This window comes from Nanorana parkeri, unplaced genomic scaffold (assembly GCF_000935625.1).
Source record: "Nanorana parkeri isolate BGI_ZX_2015 unplaced genomic scaffold, ASM93562v1 scaffold1424, whole genome shotgun sequence".
Lineage (NCBI taxonomy): Eukaryota > Metazoa > Chordata > Amphibia > Anura > Dicroglossidae > Nanorana > Nanorana parkeri.
Window position 1 is genome coordinate 156,050 of NW_017307692.1, and position 13,710 is coordinate 169,759.

The window sequence follows — 13,710 nt, forward strand, 5'->3', positions numbered from 1 at the left end:
CCTATTTGTATACTTATCTTCGACAAAATACCTCTGGCCTGCCATGTGACAAACAGAGTCGTTGTGCTCATCGGATATCTGCCATTTCTGTGTGCCGACCTTTGGCCTTGTCCGCTGCTGGCCCTGACCCTTGGCTTGTCTCCTGGTGATCCTCATCCAATGCCTGCCCTGACCCCTAGCTTGTCTCCTGGTGATCCTCGTCCAATGCCTGCCCTGACCCTTGGCTTGTCTCCTGGTGATCCTCATCCAATGCCTGCCCTGACCCCTAGCTTGTCTCCTGGTGATCCTCGTCCAATGCCTGCCCTGACCCTTGGCTTGTCTCCTGGTGATCCTCGCCCAATGTCTGCCCTGACCCTTGGCTTGTCTCCTGGTGATCCTCGCCCAATGCCTGTCCTGACCCTTGGCTTGTCTTCTGGTGATCCTCGCCCAATGCCTGCCCTGACCCTTGGCTAGTCTTCTGGTGATCCTTGTCCTTTGCCTGAACGGAACCTTGACTTGTCTCCTGGTGATCCTCTTCCAATGCCTTCCCTAACCCTTGGCTTGTCTCCTGGTGATCCTCGCCCAATGCCTGCCCTGACCTTTGGTTTACCTCCTGGTGATCCTCATCCATTGCCTGCCCTAACCCTTGGCTTGTCTCCTGGTGATCCTCGTCCATTGCCTGCCTTAACTCTTGGCTTGTCTCCTGGTGATCCTCGTCCATTGCCTGCCCTGAACCTTGACTTGTCTCCTGGTGATCCTCGTCCAATGCCTGCCCTAGGCATATGCCAGTTATAGGCATAAATCCCAGAGGCATGTTGGGATTGGTAGTTAAAAGCACAGTCCAGAGTTGCCCACCCCTGGCATAGGGGAATCAGAAGTGTCATATGCCAGAGAGTGGAGGAGGCAGCAACGTTGGGAAAGTAGGATACACGGGCTACCAGAAAGGGGAGTGGACTACCTTTTCTCTTACGTGGAGCTGGCTACATGATTCATTTAGATGGCACTGCGTGTGGTACAGTTGCCATGGTTGTTTATTCATTGTATGCACCCATTTATCTCCAATCTTTCAGCCACTTCCTGTCTATATGCACTTGCTCTAGAATTGTCTGATCACAGCCGCTGCCTAATCAGCTTAAAAATCGCTCGGGCTTTAACCCTTTCGCTGCCGCCGCCGTATACCATACGTTGGCAGTAAGGAGTTCTCCCTGTGCTTGCGTGTGTTTCCTCCGGGTACTCCAGTTTCCTCCCACACTCCAAAGAGGTAGGTAAATTGGCCCGGTATGCATGTCACATAGGGACCGTAGATTGTAAGCTCCTTGAGGGGGGGGGGACTGATGTGAATGTGCACTGTGTAATGTGCTGCGTCATTTCCCTAACTCACATGGATACATACGAGGGCCCGTTCAGACTGGAGCCATGTAACCTACCAGCATGTCTTTGGAGTGTGGGAGGAAAGCGGAGTACCCGGAGGAAACCCGCGCAAGCCCAGGGAGAACATGCAGACTGTGACCTGGCTGGGATTCGCAACCAGGGTTGTTAAGGTTAAATAGACACAGGCCATCCAGTTCAACCTATGAGTATGTGTGTGTGTATACGTGTGAGTCACTGGGAGTACCTATACCCCGTATATTGTGCTCACTGAGGAAACCATCCTGAAGTAACTACTCCATATTCTCAGATGATACCACTACCCCGGGAAGGGAGTCCCAGTGGCGTCACAAGGGGGGGGTGGCCCGCACCAGGGTGACACCATTGGAGGGGTGACACCAAAATGACTGTCAGTCATTTTGGTGTCACCCCCTCTGAAGAGCAAATGAACAGAAAGCACCAGCACTCGGTGGAAAATGCTCGAATGATAAAGTCCATTTAATCGGACAAGTCACCATACATGTCGCAATAACCATAACCGACAATGTAACCGGTTACATTGTGACCCCCGAAATGTCGGTTATGGTTATTGCGACATGTACATTTTGCTGGCGATTCCTGTTCATTTGCGGTCTGATGTGCACACGGCGCCATGCGTGAGTATCACTGCGAGCACCATCGTTGTGAGATGCTGTAAGGAGTGCAGGGGGTTATACTGTTCTTCAATACCCCCTCTGAAGAGTCGGACACTCAGTCATGGACCCGAGAGCTCAACAGCTGCAGGAGAGAGAGGAGGGGACCCGGCGACATCCCTTATCCCGCCGGTTGATCCTACCCTCCTCTCTCTACTGGCATCCATCACCAAGATGGCCGCCGGCAGGTATCACAAAGATGGGCTCGCATGCGTGATGACGTGTCACTCGGTATCCGCTCCGGGTGACACGCCCCTGCTCGAGAATCCCCTTCCCAGTTTTAGATGAAACCTCCTTTCATCCTGGGACATAAAAAAACGGCCCCTTTCACCTGGGTGTCATGTGACATCATGGAAACACAATTCGCAGATCCGCCGCTGGATCACCAGGTATATTTTTTAATAAAAACGGAAATTTACGTAGAACGAAAACAACTTTCGATATCACAGTAACATGTTAGAATGTCTATGAGCTTTTAGCGATTGGGTTTAGATCTGCTTCAACGACCTACATGGTTAGGAGGTCATAGTGAGTTCAGGATTTGGCTTGGAGGTGTCGTACGGACATACATGTGATACACAGAGCGTTTGGCCTTTTGGGTAAGATCGAGTGTAGTATCTGTTCTAGGAAAGAACGGTATGATCCTTGAAGCGGAGGATGACAGTCTAGTGTTCCCCGGAGTAATCGGTGGGTGCTGGTGGAGGCTCCGGGGTTGTTTCTGGCCCGGCTTGTCCCCAGTTGTAGGTAGAAACCATCCGGTGCTACCATCTTCTGGTAGGAATGGGCCCTTGTCTGGCCAGGAGCTGGAAGAGCAAGGAGCTTCCGGTGATGTGCCACCCGGGGTTGGCGTGCCAAAGAAACACAATGGGATTGGGACCCCACAGTGTGGAAGCTGGCACTTGGTCACGTGACCTATATGCTTTTCTTGCACATGCCTCCTAGGCAGGCCTTTTGGAGAAATGTTATATGGGCCCCAAGGCCTGCCATGTCTTGAACTTGGCACGTAATTTTTGGCACGTGTTTCACTTCACCGATGAGGAACGGTGCAAGTCTTTCGGGGCCCTGCCCTGATGTTGGGGGATCTGCTGCCTTCAGAGGTCTTTCCCCCACTCTTCGGGAGAGCTTCTACCAAGCACTTGGTGGACCATCTTTGGCTGGTCCCTAAGGGTCGGGGTGCTCTTGGCTTCACCGCTTGGTGGACTAAAGTGCTTTGCCTCAGTCAGCGCCTCGGAGGGTTCAGGGATATTGTGACCCCTTTTTTTCCCGGTAGAGGGTCTAGCAGCCTCGTGCACTTTTTTTGTGTGCCATAATTTCATAGTTTTTTTTTGTTCACAGAGGATTTGTAACAATATACGACGCGGGACATCTGAAAATATGGCGGACAAGTCACAAAAGAAAAAGATCTACAAATATGGTCAAGCCGACATCTTACGAAGACCCTTCCCAGACTGGAATGGGACTATGACTTCACCCTGGTATGAGTCTTTAGATGCTTGGAAAGGGTCGACTTCCACAGGAAACTTTTCCCACACTCAGAACACGGAAACGGCTTGTCACTGGCGTGGCTTTTCTGATGTCTGTTGAAAGTAATCTTGTCGGCGAATCCTTTTCCACATTCCGAACATGAATACGGTTTCTCCCCCGTGTGAACTCTTTCGTGTTTGATCAGAGATGGCTTCAAAGAAAAACATTTCCCACATTCCGAACAGGAGAACGGCTTCTCTCCCGTGTGGGATCTCTGATGTTTGGTAAAGTCTGCTTTCTGGATAAAGCTTTTCCCGCATTCGGAACACGAGTACGGCCTTTCCCCGGAGTGAATCATCTGATGTCTGCTGAGTCTATCTTTTCTGGCGAAACATTTTCCACATTCGGGGCACGGGAACGGCTTTTCCCCCGTGTGAGATCTGAAATGTTTGACAAAATCGGATTTCTGCATGAAACACTTCCCGCACTCGGGGCATGGGAAGGGCCTTTCCCCAGTGTGACTCATCTGGTGTCTAATAAGTCTCTCTTTTATGAGAAAAGATTTTCCACATTCCACACAGGGGTATGGCTTCTCCCCTGCGTGAAATTTTTCGTGATTGATAAGGCTGGATTTCTCTAAAAAACGTTTCCCACACTGAGGACATGAAAAGGGCTTAACAATGGCATGGCTTTTTTGGTGCCGCTGAAGAAGATATTTATCCACATAGCGCTTTCCACACTCTGGGCATGCATACGGCTTCTCCCCTGTATGAGCTCTCTCATGTATAAGAAGGCGTGACTTAGCAGAGAAACATTTCCCGCACTCCGAACACGGATATGGCTTCTCTCCAGTGTGAGTTCTCTGATGTACACGAAGACGAGACTTAACAGAGAAACACTTCCCACACTCTGAACAGGATAATGGCTTCCCCCCTGCAGATCTTTGATGTTTATCCAAATCTGATTGCTGAGCTGCCTCTTGTTCAGGATCCGGCTCTTCCCCCGAGTGAACTTTTGCATGTTTGATAAGCCCTGATTTCCAACAAAACCTTTTCCCACACCTTGAACAGGAATACGGAGTCTCCCCCGTGTGAGCCCTCTGATGGACAACAAGGCGGGATTTAAAAGGAAAACGCTTCCCACATTCCGAACAGGAAAAGCGCATCTCCCCCGACTGAGATTGTTGATGCTTAGCAAGATCCGAAGATTTCCCATGTTCGGAATGCGGCTTCTCCTCCGTGTGAACTTTCGCGTGTTTGAGGAGAGTTGTTTTCCATCTAAAACCTTTCCCACACTCAGAACACGTATACGGCTTCTCCCCCATGTGCGTTCTCTGGTGTGCGGCAAGTCGTGACTTAAAATAAAAACTTCTCCCGCACTCAGGACAGGAATGTGATCCTGCTCCCGTGTGAGATCTTCGGTGCGCGATCAAGTTTGCTCTCCGGTTGAAGCATTCGCCGCATTTCGAACAGGTAAATATACTCCGAGGTGAGTGAATCCTCTCGTGGATAAGAAGGTTCCATTTTTCACGAAAGCGTCTTCCGCACTCCGAACAGGAATACGGTTTGTCTCCTGTGTGGACTTTCTTATGGCGGGCCAGGGTGGATTTAATTGCAAAACGTCGCCCACACTTTGAACACGAATACGGCTTCTCGCCGGTGTGGGTCCTGCCATGTGCGATGAGATCTTGACTCTGGGCAAAACATCTCCCGCACTCAGAACAGGAGTAGGGCTTCTCCCCGGTGTGAGTCCTCAGGTGTCTAATAAGGTAGGCTCTCCGGGAAAAACATTTAGAACACTCCGAACAAGAATATGGCCTCAACTTCATGTGAGTCCTATGGTAAGAGATCGGTTCAGAAGACGACGATGTCTCACCCACTAGAAATAAAAAAGAGAATTGTTAGGATAATTCTATAAACCAAACCAGGGACAGGCAACTAGGGATTCTATGCCAGTGATAGGCAACCAGGGACAGGCAACTAGGGATAGGCAACCAGGGATTCTATGCCAGGGATAGGCAACCAGGGACAGGCAACTAGGGATAGGCAACCAGAGATTCTATGCCAGGGATAGGCAACCAGGGACAGGCAACTAGGGATAGGCAACCAGGGATTCTATGCCAGGGATAAGCAAGCAGTGACAGGCAACTAGGGATTCTATGCCAGGGATAAGCAACTAAGGATTCTATGTAGGGATGCACCGATACCACTTTTTTACGACCGAGTACCGATACTTTTGATCAAGTACTCGCAGATACCAATTACCGATACTTTTTCTTAAAGGGACAGGTCACATTTTTTCTAAAGCAATACAAACTAATGCTTTAAGGTCACTTTCTTAATATTATGATTCATGAGATGACGAGGGAGCATGACGCTGGCTTCCCGGCCATTCAGAATGCCGGGCGCTGCGTCATTACACGGCGCCCGGCTTCCGGATTTGCTAGCTTCTTGACCAATCGGGAAGCGCGTCATTGTACGCTACCCGGCTTCCTGATTGGCCGGGAAGTTGGCTCAATGCTCTGTCATCACAAGTGACGAGAGAGCATGGAGCCGTTTCCTGGCCAATCAGGAAACCGGGCAGCGTGTAATGATGCGCAGCCCGGCTTCCTGATACAGGAAGTACTCGTGCTAGGTATCGGAGCATTTGGGCGAGTACGAGTACTCACCCAAATACTCGGTATCGGCACCAATACTAGTATCGGTACATCCCTAATTCTATGCCAGGGACAGGCAACCAGGGACAGGAAAATAAGGATTCTATGCCAGCAATAGGCAAGCAGGGATTCCATTCCAGGGACAGGCAAGCACAGGGATTCTATGCCAGGACAGGCAAGCACAGGGATTCTATGCCAGGGACAGGCAAGCACAGGGATTCTGTGCCAGGGAAATGCAAGCACAGGGATTCTATGCCAGGGACAGGCAAGCACAGGGATTCTATGCCAGGGACAGGCAAGCACAGGGATTCTATGCCAGGGAGAGGCAAGCACAGGGATTCTATGCCAGGGAAAGGCAAGCACAGGGATTCTATGCCAGGGAAAGGCATCTGGGATTCTATGCCAGGGACAGGCAAGCAGGGAATCTTTGCCAGGGACAGACAAGCAGGGAGTCTATGCCAGGGATAGGCAAGCAGGCATTATTTGCCAGGGATAGGCAAGCAGGGATTCTATGCCAGGGATTATTTGCCAGGGATAGGCAAGCAGGGATTATTTGCCAGGGATAGGCAAGCAGGGATTCTATGCCAGGGATAGGCAAGCAGGGATTATTTGCCAGGGACAGACAAGCAGGGATTCTATGCCAGGGATAGGCAAGCAGCGATTCTATGCCAGGGATAGGCAAGCAGGGATTCTATGCCAGGGATAGGCAAGCAGGGATTCTATGCCAGGGATATGCAAGCAGGGATTCTATGCCAAGGACAGATTCTGTGCTGTGCATACAGTTTTTAGTATTGCCAGAGAGAGTGAAATATGACACAGCAACCGGAGTCTAATAGAGGCTGATGGCTCCTGACTCCCCCCACTAGACACATTCCGTCCCCCCATTACTGTCTACTGACAGAGGACGGGGGAGAAGAAGAGATTGTTGTAGTGACTGAACAAGGAGAATCTGAGACTCTTTTCTGGATTTAGTGTTTATAACTCACCTGTGCTGATCTGAACTTGAATTTCCTCCTCCTTACACAGCTCATCACCACTGACAGACGTCTCTTCCCCATCTTGCTCTTCTTCTTTCACTTCAACTTTAATCAGATTGTCATCCTGAAATGACAGAATACCAAACTGAATCTCATCGTTGTGCGGTTAGACAACAAGACTGTCGGTGACCCTCACTGACTACATGCTTCTGGCTTTCATATACAAACCCAAGCTCCTGAGCTAGAGCCCATTCGATTCTCCCAAGAAATTGCCTAAGCCCTGATGAAGGGGAATCGTTGGACCTTTGAAATGTGTTGGCCTTCTCTTCTTATGCCTCTGCCATTTGTGGAATCAATACAATACATTTCTGGACTCTCAGAGTGCGGCTTTGGTGCTCCTTTTGCTTGACTACAAATCCCATCATGCATCTGCCTCTGGGAGTCATGCCTGTGGCTGTCAGAGCCTTGCAATGCTTGAAGGGATTTGTAGTTGCATCACAGCTGGAGGGCCTAAGCTTGGCCTAAAAGATTATGATAAATTGTGTGCATCTTTGTATGTTTTCTTGTAGCCCTGATGAAGGGGGTTCCTTAGTGTCCTCAAAACCAGTTGGCTTCTTATATACAGTATATATATATTTATTTGATGATGAAATAAAAACTGGACTCTTAACCATTGGTATGGCACTCCTCTTCTAAATCACTTCGACCAAAGCACTGCTCTGAGTTTTATCAATGGAATATCTCATGAATGGCCTGTAACATACACACCGGGCCATGTACAACATCCAGCTGGACTCTTAACCATTGGTATGGCACGCCTTCTCTTCTAAATCACTTTGATTTTGACTGAAGCACCTCCCTGAGTTTTATCAATGGAATATCTCATGAATGGCCCGTCACATATACACAATGGGCCATTAACAACAACAACCAGCTGCTGGAGCCACCCCCAGACTCCACCCCCTTTGTGAAAATGACCGTATGTTAGATCCAGCTCCACCTATCACACCTTTAAAAGGCACAGTGACACGGACCCCGATATACAAACTGTGGTAATAGTCAATGGAATGTCTGGCTTATAGGACTTATAGGAGAGCTGAGCCACTTTAAAACGCACTTCTAACCAGAACCGAGATGTGCATACGGTTAGGTGACTCTAAACTTCCAGGTTTCCCACCAACCATACCCCAAAAGGCTCAAATGTGGATCCACAAACTATCGGTGCCAAACCAAATAGAGTATCAGAGTCTTTAACCCCTTCACGACCAGTGACGTACATAGTCATTGGCAGCGGGCCCGTTTAAACAGACCCCCTGCTCTGTTTGCAATTGTACAGCCGACTGTCGGCTTTACAATGGAAGGGATTCTGGCGACGCAGCTGTCGCCAGATCGCCTCTACGGGCCGGTAAAGTGTCCCCTCCCCCACCCGACACCCCCGCCGTGTTTCCTGGGCTCCGCTGCCCCTCCTGCAGGCCCGGGATTGGCATCTTGGGTGCCGGCGGGAAGCTGCGGAGGAGATTGGCGAACGTCCGTTCATCGGTCTCCCCGTTCTATGGGACCGGGAGTGACGTGTAGTACGTCACGTCCGTTCCCATAGCTGTCATTGGTTGGCTCCTGAAGCCCAGCTTATTTAAAGTGTAAAGGTGACACTGGCGGACTGAAGAGTTGCTGTTTGAGTTGGCCAGCTGGTCAGTGAAGATGAACTGTTTTTTTATTTTGCTGCTGTGAAGCTATTTAAGTTAATAAACGTTACTTTATTTGCAAAGCCTGTGTCCTGCGATCCTGCTGGATTCCCCTCACATTACACTAGATATAGAGTTAGAGAGACAGAGAAACAGAGAGATATAGATTGAGATAGAGAAATATAGAGTTAGAGCTTAAGATAGGGAATATAGAGATAGATATGAGAACTATATATAATTCTCGGGCCAATAAACTGATGACCTGTGGGGGCTTTTCAAGCGTCATCTATGGACTTTTTGAGGTACTGGATTATGCCGCCGCCGTTTGGCGGACGCACGCAACTTTCAACCTGGGCATGTTGGGGATTTATTCACTCCTTGTAACCTCATCTTTTATAAACAAAATGAGTATTACACTGTGCTTTGGGGCACTAAATTTAACTTAATTGCATTTTTCACTAAATTTGTGGGTTTGATAAAGAGTTGCGCTAATATCGTGCAACATAAAAATTAGCAACTGCCGCCACTTAATTCTACAAGGAATTGGCTTTCAGAAAATATATCATGTTTGGGGGTTTGAAGTCACCTTTAGGCCTAAAATGTGGATTAGAACACCGAAAAAAAGGCCTTGGCAGCGAAAGGTTCCTTCGGGGGTTAAAAAAATTCATAATTCCATCCAATTGACAAAAGAGTCAACGCTTTTCACAGCCAACCCCCCTCAGGGTAAACTGACGTTAGCAAAGCGTACACTCCAGAAAAGTTGTCTCCACACAACACAAAGTTCTCTCTGGCCATCACTGTCCTGAGTCCTCACGTTTCTACTTCATTGTTCCAAGCCCTGAGGAAGGGGGATGCATTTGCCCCTGAAACGCGTTGGATGTTTTGTCGCATTGATCAAATATGACCACTCATACTTGAATGGATTGGCGCCCATCTTTGCTGAACCACATTTATACTATATCAGGACCAGGAGAAAGAGACACAAGATTTCCATTGCAACCCTTGGCATTTTAGAAGCTGGTTCTGAGGAAGGTAAGAGGTTCCATCATTGGGTGGAAGAGGTGCAGTTCCCCAATGGGAAAAGGCCATTAGATAGCCTATCGTTTGCAGTAAATGGGTGTCTGACATAATCTGCATTGCTCTTTGCAGGTTTCTACCATTATTTGCTGAGCACCTGAATCCCCAGTACCTGATCATCGGGTGGAGTCTTGAGATGTTCCGTGGAAAGGTCCAGGGAATGCAGAGGACTTGGATAGTTATCAGGTGTATTTATGTTATAGGATCCATCTGTAGGAAACACAAATAGTCAAGTAAGTGGAAAGTCAAAATGTATTTTAAATCCGACCTCCGGCCTTCCACAGTTGTACCGGCTCCTCTCCTGGACTGGCTTCCTCTGGTGTCACTGCACACCGCGAGCTTCTCACCATGTGCATCAGAAGCTACAGCAAGCATGCCGAAGACGCATCTGGAGCTGTTTGTATTTGCATGTGAAGTTGCCTCATAGTTATTCAGCCATTTTGATACGGCCTAGTCAATCATTCTATTTCGGCCGGGCCTGGATCAAGGCGGAGCTTAAAAGATCAGTCCACAAGTCTGTTTTAGTCATTGGGAGTAACCTCACAAGCTCCTTTAACCCCCGGCCTCTAAAAAGTCTTGGAGGCCCCAGTAGTGAGATCTCCCTGCCATAAATATGTACCTGACCACCTGAGAGTTTGGTGTACTCCTGCCCACCGTTGTGTACCTCATCTCCTCCTGGTACATTCTCCATAATAGAAAACGAATACAAAATCCAGCAGGAAGAGTGCGAGCCCCTCCTAATGGCCTCATGTTGGTTTTAGGTTCAGCTGACCCTTATTTTTGGTAAATTTGACTATTGTTCTACATATTACTTTTCGGCAACAGTCCACCAGGACCAAGCCAGAGACTAACAGAGGCTTATGGCTCTTGACTCCGCTACTGGGCTTAAGCAATTAGAAGAGGTGTAAATCGATAATTTTACCAAATATATGAACACAACGCGATAAGATATATGGCTTCAGGAAGTCTATAATAGGTAGTCCTCAACCTTTGGCAGCTAGCCTGTCCTTGGGCTGTCAAAACAGTGTCAGGAGATGAATCATGTTGGCCTACCAGATGACAAACGGTTGAGGAGGTTCCCCGATTGCACTGAACTGGCTGCCTCAGAATTACCCAAAGCTTTGACATCTCATGGAGTATCTCTGGTGTCTCCGGGGTCCATAAGAGTGAAGCCCCCAGTACTGAGATGTATGAGAGACCCCAGAGAGTGTGTGTGGGGGGGGGGAGACCCTGTACTGAGATGTATGAGAGACCCCAGAGAGTGTGTGTGGGGGGGGGGAGACCCTGTACTGAGATGTATGAGAGACCCCAGAGAGTGTGTGTGGGGGGGGGGAGACCCTGTACTGAGATGTATGAGAGACCCCAGAGAGTGTGTGTGGGGGAGACTGGTCACATCTCTTGGCTGGTAACACACAATGACATGATGTGAGGAGGAGAGCCGGAGTCTAATAGAGGCTGATGGCTCCTGACTCCCCCCACTAGACACATTCCGTGCCCCCATTACTGTCTACTGACAAAGGAGTTTCTGGGGTCTGTGAATAAAGATGAGTGAAGCCCCCTGTACTGAGATGTATAAGAGACCCCAGAGAGTGTGTGTGGGGGAGACTGGTCACATCTCTTGGCTGGTAACACACAATGACATGATGTGAGGAGGAGAGCCGGAGTCTAATAGAGGCTGATGGCTCCTGACTCCCCCCACTAGAAAAATTCCGTCCCCCCATTACTGTCTACTGACAGAGGGGGAGGGGAGAAGAAGAGATTGTTGTAGTGACTGAACAAGGAGAATCTGGGACTCTTTTCTGGATTTAGTGTTTATTCCTCACCTGTGCTCATCTCTGGTGAGGCGGCCTCCTCCTTACATTGCTCTTCACCCATCATATACGTCTCTTCTTCATCTTCAACTTTAACCACAATCAGGCCAAAAGTCTTAACAAGACACACACAAAAAAAATTATTTGAACAAACTCCGATGTTTAACTGAAAGTAAAAGAAGAATGTTATTTGCTTTGGTAAGACCCTCAGGTCCATCTACCTGGTCATCTTGGGGGATCTCCTGATCTTCCTGAGGGATCTCCTGATGTTCCTGTGTGGAATCCCGGGAATACAGAGGACGGGTCTGAGGGATCTCCTGATGTTCCTGTGTGGAATCACGGGAATACAGAGGATGGGTCTGAGGGATCTCCTGATGTTCCTGTGTGGAATCCTGGGAATACAGAGGACGGGGACATCTCTCTGGGGTATTTGTGTTCCTGGATCCATCTGTAGGAAACACACACACTGACTGAATACATTGCTTATATCAGAGGTTGTGTGTATCTAGGGGGATCCCCAATACTCAAGAAATGAAAGTCTCCTCTTACCCGGTGATGTGAGGGGCGGCCGGTTCTCCATCATGACGTCCTTCTACAGATCCTTGTGTTCTTCCATATAATCCCGCTCCTCCGTATGTTGAAATCTGTGCATTAAAAAAAAAGAGATGGCCCAAAAATTCACATGAACATAATTAAATAGTTTCAAATGTATATAAAATATATCCTGGTGCGCATATACAACTCTAATCCGGACTAGAGTTGCATATACATGCGCATATACAACGCTAATCTAATACAGAGGTGCTCATCTAAATAATGAGCACCTCTGTATTTTGGTTGACATTACAGATGTGTGGGGGCTTGGTGTGTACACAGTTTGCCCAAGCCTGCGTAAAACTGTGAATGACCCCCCTCATTCTGGTCCAATCAGTTGTGGATGGGTATTTCCAGTACCGCAGCTACACATCTCCAATGGGCGGGGAATGGGTCAACAGCGCCACTATTCTTAACTGAGAAAATGGAGCAGATCCTCCTTTGTTAACAAGAAGCGACCTGCTCCATTTTCTATGTTGTGTGCCAGAAACAACATAGAGAGCTGGAGCTGCTTCCTCCTCCCTCTGCCCACTCCTGCCGGGGTTACCAGCCAGACATATAGGCAGGAAAAGAAGATGTCACTGCATATATAGAGGCTGCACAGGCATGTCTGCCAGGTTACCGCAGACAATTTACATCCCATACGCCCCAATCCAATCTGGCGGGAATCTGCGGCAGCTTTCCATATTGAAAACTCCCAGGGTCCGTTTGCCGCTCGTGCTGAAAAATGGCGCGCCAGAAGCTGGCATAAGTGGTGCAGGAAGACCTGAAACAGGTGTATCTGCTCTGTTATTGTGGCACATGCCAAGTACACCAGTTTTTTGCACCAAAGATTTACTAAATCTCTCCAACGTGCATTATGGTAACACCACCTTTTTTGTACCACCTTTTTTGTGACGACGTGACCCTGGTGAGTGATGCATTATCCCCCCTCCTAGTTGCAGCTTTCTGCAACCTATTACCCAGCCTCATTCACCCTACAGAGCTCCCCATCTAATGATCTACATCAGAGGACTTGCAGGGAGATGATGATTTATTGAGGTGATGATCCCCCAGCATCCAGTCCACAGGGAGTGCTGGGACCCCCTTCTCTCATAACTAAAACACATTATTACCTCCTCCTCACTGGGCACACATCCTCCAGCCTCACAAGGAAATTTCTTTGAGCTACCGTATTAAAATTCCTTTCTCAAGGTCTTCCGGGCTCCAACAAAATGGCCGCCGGCCCCTGCACTGAGGACACTTCCTCCCCTCACACGGCAGACGGTCGCCCTCTAGTGGTGGCTCTGACTCCACACAGCTTTCTATCACAGTGAGGGGATTGTTCAGTCACTAAAAAATGTATTGTTGTAATAAATGTACATTATTTTATTATAAATGTTCAAATATATTATTAAACATTGTATTATC

General features: G+C 48.5%; 1 protein-coding gene across 1 annotated transcript in view; it reads right to left on the reverse strand.

The window, feature by feature from the left end:
• LOC108798170 overlaps positions 1-13,710 on the reverse strand; it is a 193,101-nt gene that overhangs the window by 144,084 nt on the left and 35,307 nt on the right. Inside the window, 2 exon segments of the mRNA XM_018569902.1 lie at positions 3,548-4,365; positions 4,750-5,261. Of these exon segments, the coding sequence (XP_018425404.1) occupies positions 3,548-4,365; positions 4,750-5,261 (1,330 nt within the window).